At 36.9% G+C, this 14,172-nt stretch overlaps 1 protein-coding gene across 1 annotated transcript in view; it reads right to left on the reverse strand.

Annotated features, from left to right (window-relative positions):
• Nucleotides 1–14,172, reverse strand: part of MIB1 (MIB E3 ubiquitin protein ligase 1) — a 130,803-nt gene that overhangs the window by 55,727 nt on the left and 60,904 nt on the right. Inside the window, exons 11-12 of the mRNA XM_040479243.1 lie at nt 2,831–3,028; nt 365–516 (exon numbers count right to left, since the gene is read on the reverse strand). Of these exons, the coding sequence (XP_040335177.1) occupies nt 365–516; nt 2,831–3,028 (350 nt within the window). The remainder of the gene's footprint in view (nt 1–364; nt 517–2,830; nt 3,029–14,172) is intronic.

Below are 14,172 nucleotides of genomic sequence, written 5' to 3' on the forward strand. Positions count from 1 at the left end.
GAGAGAGAGAGAGAGAGAGAGAGAGAGAGAGAGAGAGAGAGAAGCAGGGCTCACCCAGGCCTCCTGTTTTTACCTGAAGCAGGGCTCGAGCTCACCCGATATGGGACACAAACTCACCAACTGTGAGATCATGATCTGAGCCAAAGTCAGATGCTTAATGCTTGAGCCACCCAGGCAGTCCTTGCATTAGTTTAACAACCAAAATATAATATAAAATTAATAGTGAAGACATAATTTCTACAGACCTTAAAATGATTTATAAAATACTAAAATAAGTCATTATTTCCTCATCAGTATGAGAAAAAGAGGACTAGCACTAGGAAAATATTTTTAAACTGCTAGAGTAAAAAGTGAGATCTTTTACCTGGGATTTCCTCTTAGTGCTGCATGGTGCAGAGCATTAAATCCATTATTGTTTGTAATGGTAACATCTGCTCCAGCTTCTAGAAGAACTGCCAGGATGTCATCACGTTTCTTACTTATTGCATCGTGAAGAGGGGTATCACCTTCAGAATCCTTTTTGTAATTTAAAGAGATTTTCATCAGTTCTTGAACCAAACATCATATGTAATACTAATATATATACTGAACTACAAAACAGAAGCCATATCCAAAAACCATCAACAAAACATCCTATGTTAAATTTTAAGATGCAGGCAAGAGATATGAGCCTCATTATATTAAATAAATTCATACTCAATCTAAACACAATGAACACGTAGCCTACCAAAGAAAAGGAAAAATAATCACGTTCAAGTATGATTCAGCTAATTATAAAAAGTAATGAGGTGAAAAAGCTGCCCTCAAAATTCATTAGTTTAAAATAGCCGGCTATACCCATTCCTACCAGTAATTGTTATGCCTGAAATTTCAAAACAAACTTACACCAGTCTTGGGGCCCCATAGAAATGATTTAAAAATCAGTAGTTCTCGATCTTGGCTGCACATTTAGAATCTATAGGGGAGCTCTTAAAAAGATACCAGGCTGGGGCGCCTGGGTGGCGCAGTCGGTTAAGCGTCCGACTTCAGCCAGGTCACGATCTCGCGGTCCGTGAGTTCGAGCCCCGCGTCGGGCTCTGGACTGGTGGCTCAGAGCCTGGAGCCTGTTTCCGATTTTGTGTCTCCCTCTCTCTCTGCCCCTCCCCGTTCATGCTCTGTCTCTCTCTGTCCCAAAAATAAATAAAAACGTTGAAAAAAAAATTAAAAAAGAAAAAAAAAAAGATACCAGGCTGTCCTCCAGACCAACTAAACCAGAATTTCTGGGAGTGAGACCCAAGCATTAGTAGTTTTTCAGAGCTCCCCAGCTGTATATATTGTGTAGTCATGGGTGAAAATCATTAATCTAAATGTTTGCAAGGGGCAGAAAAGCAGTTAGTTAATCAAAATAGAAACAAATGTAAAAGAAAATTTAGCAGTCTCAGTCTTCCTCTTTTTTTCAAGCTGACTACTTTTTTCATTAATCAACTTACTTAGCAGTAAGTTATTATTCATTTTCAGTTATCTGCATAAATGGGTAATTTAGACCGCATTCATCTCATAGTTCCATAAATGTTAAGTCATACCTATGGCATGTACCACGGTTGCTACATCCAGCCTGCCACCTGTTTTTGTCAATAGTTTTATTGGAACATGGCCACACACAGTCATTTATGTATTATCAATGGCTGCTTTCACGCTATAATTGGAGCACTGGATAGTCATTATAGAAACTATATGAAAGCCTAAATTATCATCTGGCCCTTTATAGAAAAAGTTGGCCAATCCCAGACATATACTCATGTACCCTCATAACAGATTCCTAACCCAAGTTCAACCCAACCGTCTACTTTCTGTCCTCCGATGCAGTGGCACTAAAAATTCATACTCTTCAACTTCAGCTAGGCTCTTCACATGGTTGGAATAAGCTTCTACAGGCCCTGCTAGGTCATACCTTCTGGTCCCCACAGTAGCTATTCCAAATATTCTATCACTCTTCTCAATTACCTTTTCTATACCTACTACTGACCATTCACTCTCAACAGATGACTTTGCCTCCCATTTCAGACCAAATAAAATCAATAGGTATAAATTATCTCTCCTTCAACAGATTAACACTCTCTACTTCCTCCATCCTCCAATTCTGCCATCCACTTAGAGGGTCTAAGTTCCAAACCCTATCAGTTCCAAAATGCTGTGCCTCAGATATATCAGTCTCTGATAACCATCTAGCTGAACAAAATCTCCAATTCTTTCAGTTCTCAAACTTCCAGTCCCATTACTCCTGTTTTTCCTCTTCATTACTTCTCTGACACTTATCCAATCTAATCCATCTGGTTGCTAAAACTGTAGAAGGAATCATCTCTTAGGTGATTCTTGCCTCAAAAATTAGGTCCTACTGTAAATTAACCCTAAAACCCTGTATATTTTCCAAAACAGAAAATCTTCCTGAACTAATGACTAGACTAAGACTCTAAGATAAATTAAGCTACAATTAAAATAATTCAGATAGTTATAAAGCATCATGAAATGTAGCCTATTACACTTCCTTAAGCTGCAGAAGCTCATCGTTATGATAAATAAAATTAAATCAATTCATAAGCTGATATATTTGCAAGAAGTCCCCATCCTCACCTTCCAATATAAAATTAATCTACGGACACTTTCTTTAAAAAGGCTTTTCTAAGAAGGAATAGCTGCCAATTTTATCATATTCTATGCCTTTGGGATCATTTCCTATGACCGAACATACACAATGAACTGGTAACAAAGGAATGCTTACCAGAGAACTTAGTACTTCGCTTTAACAGAATCCTAGCAATGCCTGCAGAATATTCTTCATGAAAGACTTTACCTGGAGACTAGGATGACAGCCGAAGTCCAATAAAGTCTTCACAACCTGAAGATGGCCCTTATTAACAGCAATATGAAGTGGTGTCTGTCGGCGCTTGTTGCGAGCATTCAAATCAGCACTGCCCCGGTGCAGTACTTCTATAACAGCACCTTCATCTCCAAAAGCTGCGTGGTGAACAGCTCGATCTCCATCTTTATCCTAAACATCATCATTGAAATCTGAATTAGTGAGTGAATTATTTTAGAAATAAAAATAATACCTGAAGCTATAATAATTCATCAAGAACCAGATTAATGTGAGAAAAGGTTACAAAGAACAGAGCCAACAAAATAACTAGCAAGTCACTTGAACAGTGATTAACTCCAAACAGAAATGATGAACCTGGATCAATACACTATTTCACATATATAGTGGACCAATACTTTTATCAGAAGTTAACAGTGATGATGGTAAGCCAACATTAGGAAAATGTTAAATGATGAGACAACCATTTATAAACGTTCTTTCCATTCAAAAAATTTTACAAAGGTTTTTTAATGACATAAAAATTATATAAATATTAGTTGAGCAATTTAAAAAAGACAGGATGCCAAATTGAGATCTCAATTAACTTTGAGAGAAATATATCAATATATTAACATTGGTTATCTCTGGCTAGTGAGGATACATTCTTCTGTATATTCAAGAACAGAAAAAATTTAAGTACTACCTGAAAAGATAAAAAAATGACACACAAATCAGCATAACTTGACATATCCAAAACCCAAAATTATTTCAGAAAAATCCAGGAGGTATGCCTTACCTTTTTTTAAGTTCATTTATTTACTTGGCGGGGGTGGGGTGGGGAGGTATGCACAAGCAGGGTAGGGGCAGAGAGAGAAGGAGGGAGAGAACCCCAAGCAAGCTCTGCTAAATCAGCACAGAGTCCCACGTGGGGCCCAATCTCATGAATGGCGAGATCATGACCTGAGCCAAAATCAAGAGTTGATGCTTAACTGACTGAACCACCCAGGTACCCCTAAAGTCTTACCTTTTATAACAGGCAAATTTCTGGAGATGAGAGGCAGAGAAAGACCCAATTACTTATTTTTTCAAATATAAGAAACAACTTTTTAAAGAGGAAAAAAATGTCCATACTGTACCATGAAGATAATATACATAGTCTACACTAAAAAAGAAGTCCCATCACTTTGCTCGATCCAGATGGAGATATGTATTATAAGGATACTCTCTTTATTTCAGACATCTCAAATTCTGACACTCAGAAGTAAGCACGCTCTGAGACTTTCTCCAGAGCAATGACTCCCAACCCACAGTCCTTCCCTCTCATGGAGTCCAGTTTTAGCAAGTGGTTTGAAAATCCATATGGTACTCAGCATTATTTGAACTACTTTTCACAGATTTAAATTAAAAACAAAACAACAGGGGCGCCTGGGTGGCTCAGTCGGTTGGGCGGCCGACTTCGGCTCAGGTCATGATCTCACGGTCCGTGAGTTCGAGCCCCGCATCGGGCTCTGTGTTGACAGCTCAGAGCCTGGAGCTTGTTTCAGATTCTGTGTCTCCCTCTCTCTGACCCTCCCCCGTCCATGCTCTGTCTCTCTCTGTCTCAAAAATAAATAAACGTTAAAAAAAAAATTAAAAAAAATAAATAAAAATTAAAAACAAAAAAACAAAACAACAGTTCAAAACAATTGAATTCAAAATAGTTTTTAGCCTTAGAATATTCTCAGACAGATATTAAAAGTAAAACCGCTAATATAGGGGTTCACAACAATTTGACAACCTCCCTTGCAAAGGTAGGAAACTAACTCAGCAGTACTTCTACCTTACTAATATGCCAACTAAGCCAAACTAGTTGTTACCTGTCAACCTTGAGCATAAAGGAACTAGCACGCTACCACGTGAAAGATTTGATTCAACTCATGTGTCTCTGAGCATTATATTTAAGCAACCCAGAGAAATCAGCTTTTTACAAAAGAAAATTCTAGATTTGTGTGTGTGTGTGTGTGAGACAGAGAGACAAAGAGATGAAACCTCTCTAGTAGCATTATGTTTCAGAATCTTAGATTTAAGCTCTTCCTTCCCTGTAATTTGTTTAGATTTATTTTTTGTTATAATTTTTAAGGCAATCTAAGTGGTTCTTCTGTTAAAAATAACATCAATCCACTAACACTCGCCAAATAAAAACAGGATCTATTTATGAAATGTACCATATGTTTATGATTGTTAGAAAGCTGTTACTGAAACACTGTTATGCAGGTCCTGTCAACAATTTATTTACACACAAAAAAAACCACTAAAAAATTAAAAACTCTTATATGTCAAAAGGATATATACATAAGAGAAACTTCAAGATTCTGGAAAATATATACAGTAGAAAACAATTACTTTGTTTTTCTTCAAAATAAAAAACCTCAGCTGCATAAAAACTTGAATAGGTTTTGTTGCTTTCTTCTGAATCCATTTGTAGTATCCAAATACACCTAATAGAAGCTCATTATTATGTCTCCCATCCTGGCACCAAATGAGATGTTGAGGGACAGGATCACAGCTGATCTCAATAAGGCTACCTGAAAGGATTTGTGCAGGGGCCTCAAATTAAACCTGATCTTGGGTCTTTCTACCCTCTTATCCCCCTCTTTCCTCTGAACTTTGCAAAATCTGCTCTCATTCCCTAGGTTAGCTGACAGAACCACAAACCATATGGTCAACAAAATCAGTATGTGTAAGTTATGCTCACCTACTTCCTCTCCCTGAGACACAAAATATACAAACACAAAATTCTATGCTTGTTACTCTTCAATTTACATTCACATCTCTTCTCTCTTCTCCAGTCCTACCACGAATTAATTTAGGTCTTGATTCTCAGTCACCTAACTTATTGCCACAGCTTACCCTGCCTCCACTTTATTTTACCCCAATCTATTCTGTGCGCTCTCTCGCTCCCTCCCTCTCTCTCTCACACACACACACACACACACACACACACACACACACACACACAAATTCCCTCTGTAAAGTATAACATCTATGTTTAAAACTCTAATGTAACCCTACTATATAAATAACAAACCTCTTTAAAACCTATTTCTGTGGACCATATCATATTCATCTGCTGCCATCATTGCTTCACATATAAAACTCTAACTTACCAACTTATTTGACCCCCTATGTTCATATACTTCACCCCAGATATCAATGCGTTGATTCCTCACCTTGTTGGCTTGAGAACAGATACCCTTTACAATTCAGCTCAGACAACCTCTCCCTCCCCTATGAAACATCCCCTCTCACAAAATCTTATTACCACTCTGTAGTATAATTATTTGTTTTCAAGTACATCATTTTTAAAATGTTTATTTTTATTTTTGAGAGAGAGTGAGAGTGCAAGCAAGGGGAGGAACAGAGAGAGAGAGAGAGAGAGAGAGAGAGAGAAAGAGAGAGAGAGGGAATCCCAAGAGGGCTCTGTGCTGCCAGCATAGAGCCTGATGCAGGGCTTGAACCATGAGATCATGATCTGAGCAGAAACCAAGAGTTGGTGCTTAACCAACTGAACCACTTAGGAACCCCTCCAAGTACATTATTCTTATTTGACTGCGAGTTTCTTTTGGGCTACAACTGTATCTTTGTCATCTTTATCCCCAGGATGCACCACAGTACCTACTAGCTAGTAAGAACCAACATGGGTACAGAGTTGAATCTTTAATATGCCTTAATTACAATCATGGGTTTTTTGGTTTTATTTTTTTCAAGAGACAGAGCATGTGCACATGTGAGGGGTAGGGGCAGAGCGAGAGTGGCAGTGGTGGGGGAGAAGGGGAGAGGGCGTAAGAGAGAGATCCTAAGCAGGCTCCAAGCTCAGCATGGAGCCTGATGCGGGGCTTAATCTCACAAACATGAGATCATGACCTGAGCCAAAATCAAGAGTTGGACACTTAATTGACTGACCCACCAAGGCATCCCTACAATCATGGTTTGTTTTTTTTTTTTTAAGTTCATTTATTCATTTTGAGAGAGAGCAAGCATGAGCAGGGGATGGGCAAAGAGAGAAAGAATCCTAAGCAGGCTTTGTACTGTCAGTGCAGAGCCCAATGTGGGGCTTGAACCCACAAACCGTGAGAGCATGACCTAAGCTGAAACCAAGAGTCAGATGCTTAACCAACTGAGCCACACAGGTGCCCCTACAATCATGTTTTTCAAATGATTTTTTTTTACTGTAAAATACAAGTAACATAAAATTTATCATCTTAACCATCTCTAAGTATAAAATTCAGTGATATTAAACATATTCATATTGTTATGCACCCATCACCACCATCCATCTCCAGAACTCATCTTGTAAAACTAAAACTATACCTTTTACACAATAATTCTCCATTGTCCCTCTTCCCAACCCCTGGAAACCATTATTCTACTTTCTGTCTCTATGATTTTTGACTAGTCCAGGTACTTCACATAAATGGAAGCATACAGTATTTATATTTTGCAATTGTCTTATTTCATTTAGCATCATGTCCTCAAGGTTCATCCACATTGTAGCATGAGGCAAAATTACCTTTCTTTTTAAGTAAATAATACTCCATTGTATGTATATATCACATTTTGTTTAGCCATTCATAAATCAAGAATACTTAGGTTGCTTCCAATTTTTAGCTACTTTGAATAATGATATGAACACTGTTCTTTCAATTCTTGTGGGTATATACCCAGAGATGGAATTGTTGGATTATACGGTAATTCTATTTTTAACAAATCACCATACTGTTTTCCACAGCAGCCATACAATTTTACATCCTCACCAACCTCCCCAAAGGGTTCCAATTTCTCCACATCCTCACATATTTTCTGTTTGGCTTTTTTTCTTTTTTTCTTTTTTTTTTATAGTAGCCATCTGACTAGCTAGCTGTGAGGTGGTATCTCATTATGCTTTTGATTTACATTTCCCTAATGATTTGTGATGTTTAGCATCTTTTCAGGTGCTTATGAGCCATCCATATATATTATTTGGAAAATGTCTATTCAAGTCCTTTGTCCAGTTTTGAAACAGGTTTTATTATTGTTGTTAAGTTTTAAGTATTCTCCATATCCTGGACATCGACCCATTATCAGACATACAATTTGCCAGTATTGTCCCATATTCTGTAGGTTGCCTTTTCATGGTTGATAGTGTCCTTTGGTGCACAGAATTTTTCAATTTTCATGGAAGTCCAATTTGCCTATTTCTTCTTCTGCTGCATGTGCCAACAAATCACTGCCAAATCCAATGTTGTGAGCTTTGCCCAATGTTTTCTTCTAAGAGTTTTATACTTTTAGCTTTTGCATTTAAGTCTTTGACCTACTGAGTTAATTTCTGTAGATGATTTGAGGTAAGGGTCCATCTTCATTCTTTTGTACATAGATATCCTGTTTTCCCAGCACCATCTATTGAAAAGACTGTCCTTTCCTCACTGAATACTCTTGGCGCCTTTGTCAAAAATTATTTGACCATGTATGCAAGGATTAATGGACTCTTTATTCTGTTCCACTGAGTTATAGATCTGTCTTTATGCCAGTACCAAACTGTTTTGAGTATTGTACCTTTGCAGTAAATTTTGAAATCAGGAAGAATGAGTCTCCCAGATTTTTTATTCCTTTTCAAGATGGTTTTGGCTATCTCAGGGTATCTTGAGATGACATACTGAACTATAGAATGGATTTTTCCATTTCTGGGAAAAAAAAATCACTAATATTTTGACAAGGTTTGCACTGAACATGTGGATTAGTTTGGACAGTACTGACATCATTATATAAATTCTTCCAACCCATGAACATGAAATAGGTTTCTATTTGCATATGTCTTCTATAATTTCTTTCAGCAGTATTTTGTAGTTTTCATTGTACAAGTCTTTCACCTCTTTGGTTAAATTAACTCCTATTTTTGTTGCTATTGTAAATGGAGTTGTTTTCTTAATATCCCCTACTGATTGTTGATGGTTAGTGTACAGAAATACAGCTAGCTTTTGTACATTGACTTTGTATCCTGACACTTTGCTGAATATCTTAATTAGTTCTAAAAGTTTTTTGTGTGGAACTTTAGGGTTTTCTAGATAAAAGGATCACATAATCTGCAGAGATAATTTTACTTCTTCCTTTCCAAGGTTGATGCCTTTTATTTCTTTTTCATGCCTAATTACTCTGGCTAGGACTTCCAGTACCATGTTGAATGTGAGTGGAAAAGTGAGTATCCTTACCTTTTTCCTGATCCCAGAGGACAAATTTTCAGTTTTTCATATATGGTTTTTATTATGTCAAGGTTGTTTCCTTCCATTCCTAGTTTGCTGGGGGTTTTTTAATCATAAAAGGGTACTGAATTTCATCAAATGTTTCTACATCAATTGAGATGGTCACATGGTTTTCTCCCTTCATTCTGTTAATGTGGTGCTATCACATTGATCGATTTTTGTATGCTAAACTTTCCTTTAGTCCAAGAATAAATCCCACTTGGTCATGGTGTATAATCCTTTTAATATGCTGAATTTGGTTTGTTAGTATTTTGTTGAGGAACTTTATATCATTCTTCACAAGGGATATTGGTTTGTAGTTTTCTTATAGTAACTTTGTCTGGCTATGATCAGGGTAAAGCAGGCTTCATAGAATGAGTTAGGAAGTGTTCTCTCCTCTGACATTTTTGAAAAATCTGAGAACTGGTATTAGCTCTTTAAATGTCTGGTAGAGTTCATCAGTGAATCAATCAGTTCCAGGGCTTTTCTTTGTCAGGGTATTTTTTTAAATTACTGATTCAATCTTCTTACTAGCTATAGGTCTATTCAGATTTCCTGTATCTTCATGATTCAGTCTTAGGTTTTGTGTTTCTAGGTATTTGTCCAGTTCATCTAGGTTATCCCATTTGTTGGCATACGACTCTTTAAAGTACTCACTTATACACCTTTCCATTTCTTTGGAATGGTAATGTCCCCAGTTTCATTTCTGATTTTAGTACTCAGAGTCTTTTTTTAATGTTTATTTATTTTTGTTTACTATTTTGTTATTATTATTATTTATTAATGTTTATTTTAAGAGTGCATACACAAGCAGGGGAGGAGCAGAGAGAGAGGGGCAGAAAGAGTATCCCAAGCAGGTTCCACGCTGTGGAGCTCAATCTCACAACCCTGAGATCATGACCTGAGCTGAAATCAAGAGTCGGACACTTAACAGACTGAACTACCCAGGCTCCCTGAAATTTTTTTTTTTTTTACTGTTTATTTATTTTTGAGAGAGAGACAAAGCCTTAGTTGGGAAGGAGCAGAGAAAGAGGGAGACACAGAATCTGAAGCAGGCTCCAGGCTCTGAGCTGTCAGCATAGAGCCCAACGTGGGGCTCAAACCCACAAACTGCAAGATCATGACCTGAGCCAAAGTCAGACACTTCAATGACTGAGCCACCCAGGCAACCCTATCTGATCTATCTTTTAAATGTACCCATGTATAGCTATAAACTTCTCTTTCATACTGCTTTCACTACATCTCACAGGTTTTAGTTATGTTCCGCTTTTGTTTTCATTCATCTCTAAGTATTGTCTTATTTCCCTTGCAATTTCTTTGATCCATTCATTGCTTAATTTTAATTTCCACAAATTTGTGAATTTTCCAGTTTTTCCTCTGTTATTGATTTGAAACTTCATCACATTGTGGTCAGAGAAGATACTCTGTAAGACATCTACCTTTTTAAATCTACTGAGCCTTAATATGCAACTTAACGTATGGTCTGTCCTGAAGAACGTACAAGGTGCACTTGAAAAGAATGTGCACGCTGTTGTTAGGTGGAGTGCTCCATAGATGTCTATTAGCTCTATTTGGCTTTATTGTGTTGTTCTATCCATTACTGAGAGTAGGATACTGAAGTCTCAAGGTACTATTGTAAAAATGTTTATTTCTCCCGTCACTTCTGTCAATTTTTTTCATCTATTTGTTTGGTCTATTATTAAGTATATAAATATTTATAATTGTCATATCTTCTTGCTGTATTGAACTTTTTAAAAATAATGCCCATCTACTGATGGCTCGGAGCCTGGAGCCTGTTTCCGATTCTGTGTCTCCCTCTCTCTCTGCCCCTCCCCCGTTCATGCTCTGTCTCTCTCTGTCCCAAAAATAAATAAACATTGAAAAAAAAAAATTAAAAAAAAAAATAATGCCCATCTCTGTCTTTTATAACCTTCATGACTTAAATTCTATTCTGTCTAAAATTAGTGGAGCTACTCCTGCTCTCTTTTGGTTACTATTTGCATTAATATCTTTCTCCATCCTTTCACTTTAAACTTATGTAGCTATGCACCTAAACTGAGTCTCTTATACAGAGAATATATTACATCATTTTTAATCCATTCTGCCAGTCTCTGTCTTTTATACTTTAATCCACCTACATTTGAAGTAATTATTGATCAGGAATAACTTACTGTTGTCATCTTCCTATATATTTTCTAGATACCATACAGCTTTTGTTGCCTCATTTTCCAAATTAATGTCCTCTTTTATATTTAATTGTTATTTTGAAGTGAAACATTTTAATTCCCTTCTCATTTCCTTTCATGTATATTCTATATCTATTTTCTTCAGTCACCATGGGGGTTATATTTAACTTCAGAAAGTTATAATACTAATTTCAAATTTATACCAGCCTAACTTCAATAACCTACAAAAACTCATTAACAGGTCCATTCACAACACTTTCAGTTACTGTCACCACAAAATTACAACTTTGTACATTGTGTGCCCAAAAATATAATTTTTTTTTAAATCCATCAGCTGTTAAATTATGCAGAAAACAAAATGTAGATTTACAAACCAAAATTACAATAATACTAGATTTTAGACTAATAATTTTTTCATGTATTAGTCTCTTAAACCATGTGGGAAACAAAAGAAAGAATTATAGACAATATATTGTTAAAATAATGCTATCTTTTATAAATGCCTACATATTTTACCTTTACAGTGATTTTATTTCTTCTTATGGCTTCAAGTTACTACCTAAAACAACTCATTTCACCCTGCAGGACTCCTTTTGGGATTTCTTGCAAGGCAGGCATAGTGGTAACAAACTCCCTCAGTTTTAGGGAATGTCTTAATTTCTCTGCCATTTTTGAAGGAGAGTTTTACCAGACACAGGATTTTTGGTTGACAGTGTGTGTGTGTGTGTGGGGGGTGTGTGTGTGTGTGTGTGAGTGTGTGTGTGTGTGTGTTCTTTTTAGCACCTTGAATACATCAGTCCACTATCTTCTGGACTCCAAAGTTTCTGATGAGAAATCTGAAAATCTTATGAGGATTCCTTATAAGTGACAAGTTACCTCTGTTGCTGCTTTCAAGATTCTTTGGCCTTGGCTCTTGAAGTTTGATGATATTGTGTGTGTCTCAGCATAGGTCTCTTTGAGTTCATCCTACTTGGAATTCACTGTGCTTCTTGGATGTTTGTAATCAGGTCTTTCATCAAATTTGGGAAGTTTTGGGCCACAGTTTCTTCAAATAATCTCTCTGCTCCTCCTTCCCCCCCCCATCTCTTCTCCTCAAACTCCCACAGTGCATATCATGGTCCACCTGATAGTGTCCCACAGGTCCCTAAGGCTCTGTTCATTTTTTCTTCAATCTTTTTTCCTTCTACTCCTCAGACTCCATAATTTTCATTGTCTTATCTTCTAGTTCACTGGGACTTTCTTCTGTCTGGTTAAATCTGTCTTTGTATATCTCCATGAATTTTTCACTTCAGTTATCGTACTTTTCAACTTTAGAATTTCTTCTTGATTTCTTTTTAGGTTATCTTTGTGTTCACTGTTATTTCCATTTTGTTCATACATCATTTTCTTGACCTTCTTCTCATCTTCAATTAGTTCTTGGAGCATCTTTAAGATAACTGTTTTAGAGCCTTTGTCTAGTAAGCCTATATCTGGTTTTATCACAAGCAGTTTCTGTTGCCTTATTTTTCTTCCTTTAAATGGATCATACTTTCCTATTTCTTTGTATGCCTTGTGATTTTTTTTGTTGAAATCTGGACATTTGATTCTAATAACACGGTAACTCTTAAAATCAGATGCTTCCCCTTTTGCAGGGTTTTCTGGGGTTTTTTTTTCCTGTTTTGTTTTTAATTGTTTTAGGCTTTCTTTGTGCTTATAGCCTAAGGTGTAAAAAGGTCTTTTCTGAACCTGCACCTTTCCTTGGGCATGTGCAGTGACCTTCTAGTTTCTCACAGTAGTTGCTTTTAGATGTCCTAGTCTTCAATGCCAGGCTCCCAGAAGGAGAAAAAGAAAAAAAGTGGGGGCGGGGGGGAGAGGGGGAGGGTGTACCAATCTTCAAATCTTCTGGAAGTCACTTCAGCGAAGGGGGAATGGCTTACAACAATGGGAGGGTACAACAACGGCGGCCCACCTCTGTGTCTCCACCTCCATGATCAGAAGCAGCAATCAGTGATCAGAACACAGATCCTGATGTTTGTAGAAAAGAGTCCTTGTTGCCCACCCTGGCTCCTGCAAGCTGATCTAGGAACATAAACACGGCTGCCTGCCACTGGGCTAAAGGTTGGCATATAGGTAGTTCCTGCTGAATTAAGAGCTAAAATTGACAACACTGACCACAATTAACCTCCAACCCTTCCCCTAGAAGTAGCAAGATTTCAACAGAATCCAGAGTTCTAAAATAGTTACATCAGAAAGAATTCTACAAGTACTGTTGTTATCTAGGTGGGGCGATGAATTTCTACTACTTCCTACATCACTATATTCCCAGAATCCTCTCAGTAACTACCATGATTTTTAACATCAATGGAATTAAACATTTCCTGAATATACTGACACTTCCAGTAAATTAGTTAAACTATTTTATTATCCCCAGATATAATTAGTAGTATTTTACTTCATCTTTTTTTCCTAAAACTCATTCAATTCATTAAGATGCTGGTATTCTGATCATGCTAAAACTTCAACACAATTGTTTGGAAGTGGTGTATTCTGGTTGATTCATTCAGTGAGTATTTAATGGGTTCCTACTACAAGCTCAGTATTGTTCTGGATAGTGGTGATACAACAATGGACAAAATAAAGTTCCTACCCTCATAGAGTTTACATTCTAGTGGGGGAGATAGAATATTATCAACAAAATAAGTAAATAAAATGTAAATTTTAAGTAGTAAAAGGGCCATAGGGAAAATACTGGAGGGAAGAAGGATTAGATGACAGCCAAGGGATGGCCTCCCAGCCAAAGAATAGCTGAAGACATGAGAGAGAGAAAGCTATGAGGATATTTGGGGGAAGAAGTGTGAAGACTAGGATGGTAACAGCAGAAAGGATAAAAAAATGTTCAAATTCTGGATATATTTTG

Source organism: Herpailurus yagouaroundi, unplaced genomic scaffold (assembly GCF_014898765.1).
Source record: "Herpailurus yagouaroundi ecotype Mexico unplaced genomic scaffold, PumYag 142, whole genome shotgun sequence".
In the NCBI taxonomy this organism is placed as follows: domain Eukaryota; kingdom Metazoa; phylum Chordata; class Mammalia; order Carnivora; family Felidae; genus Herpailurus; species Herpailurus yagouaroundi.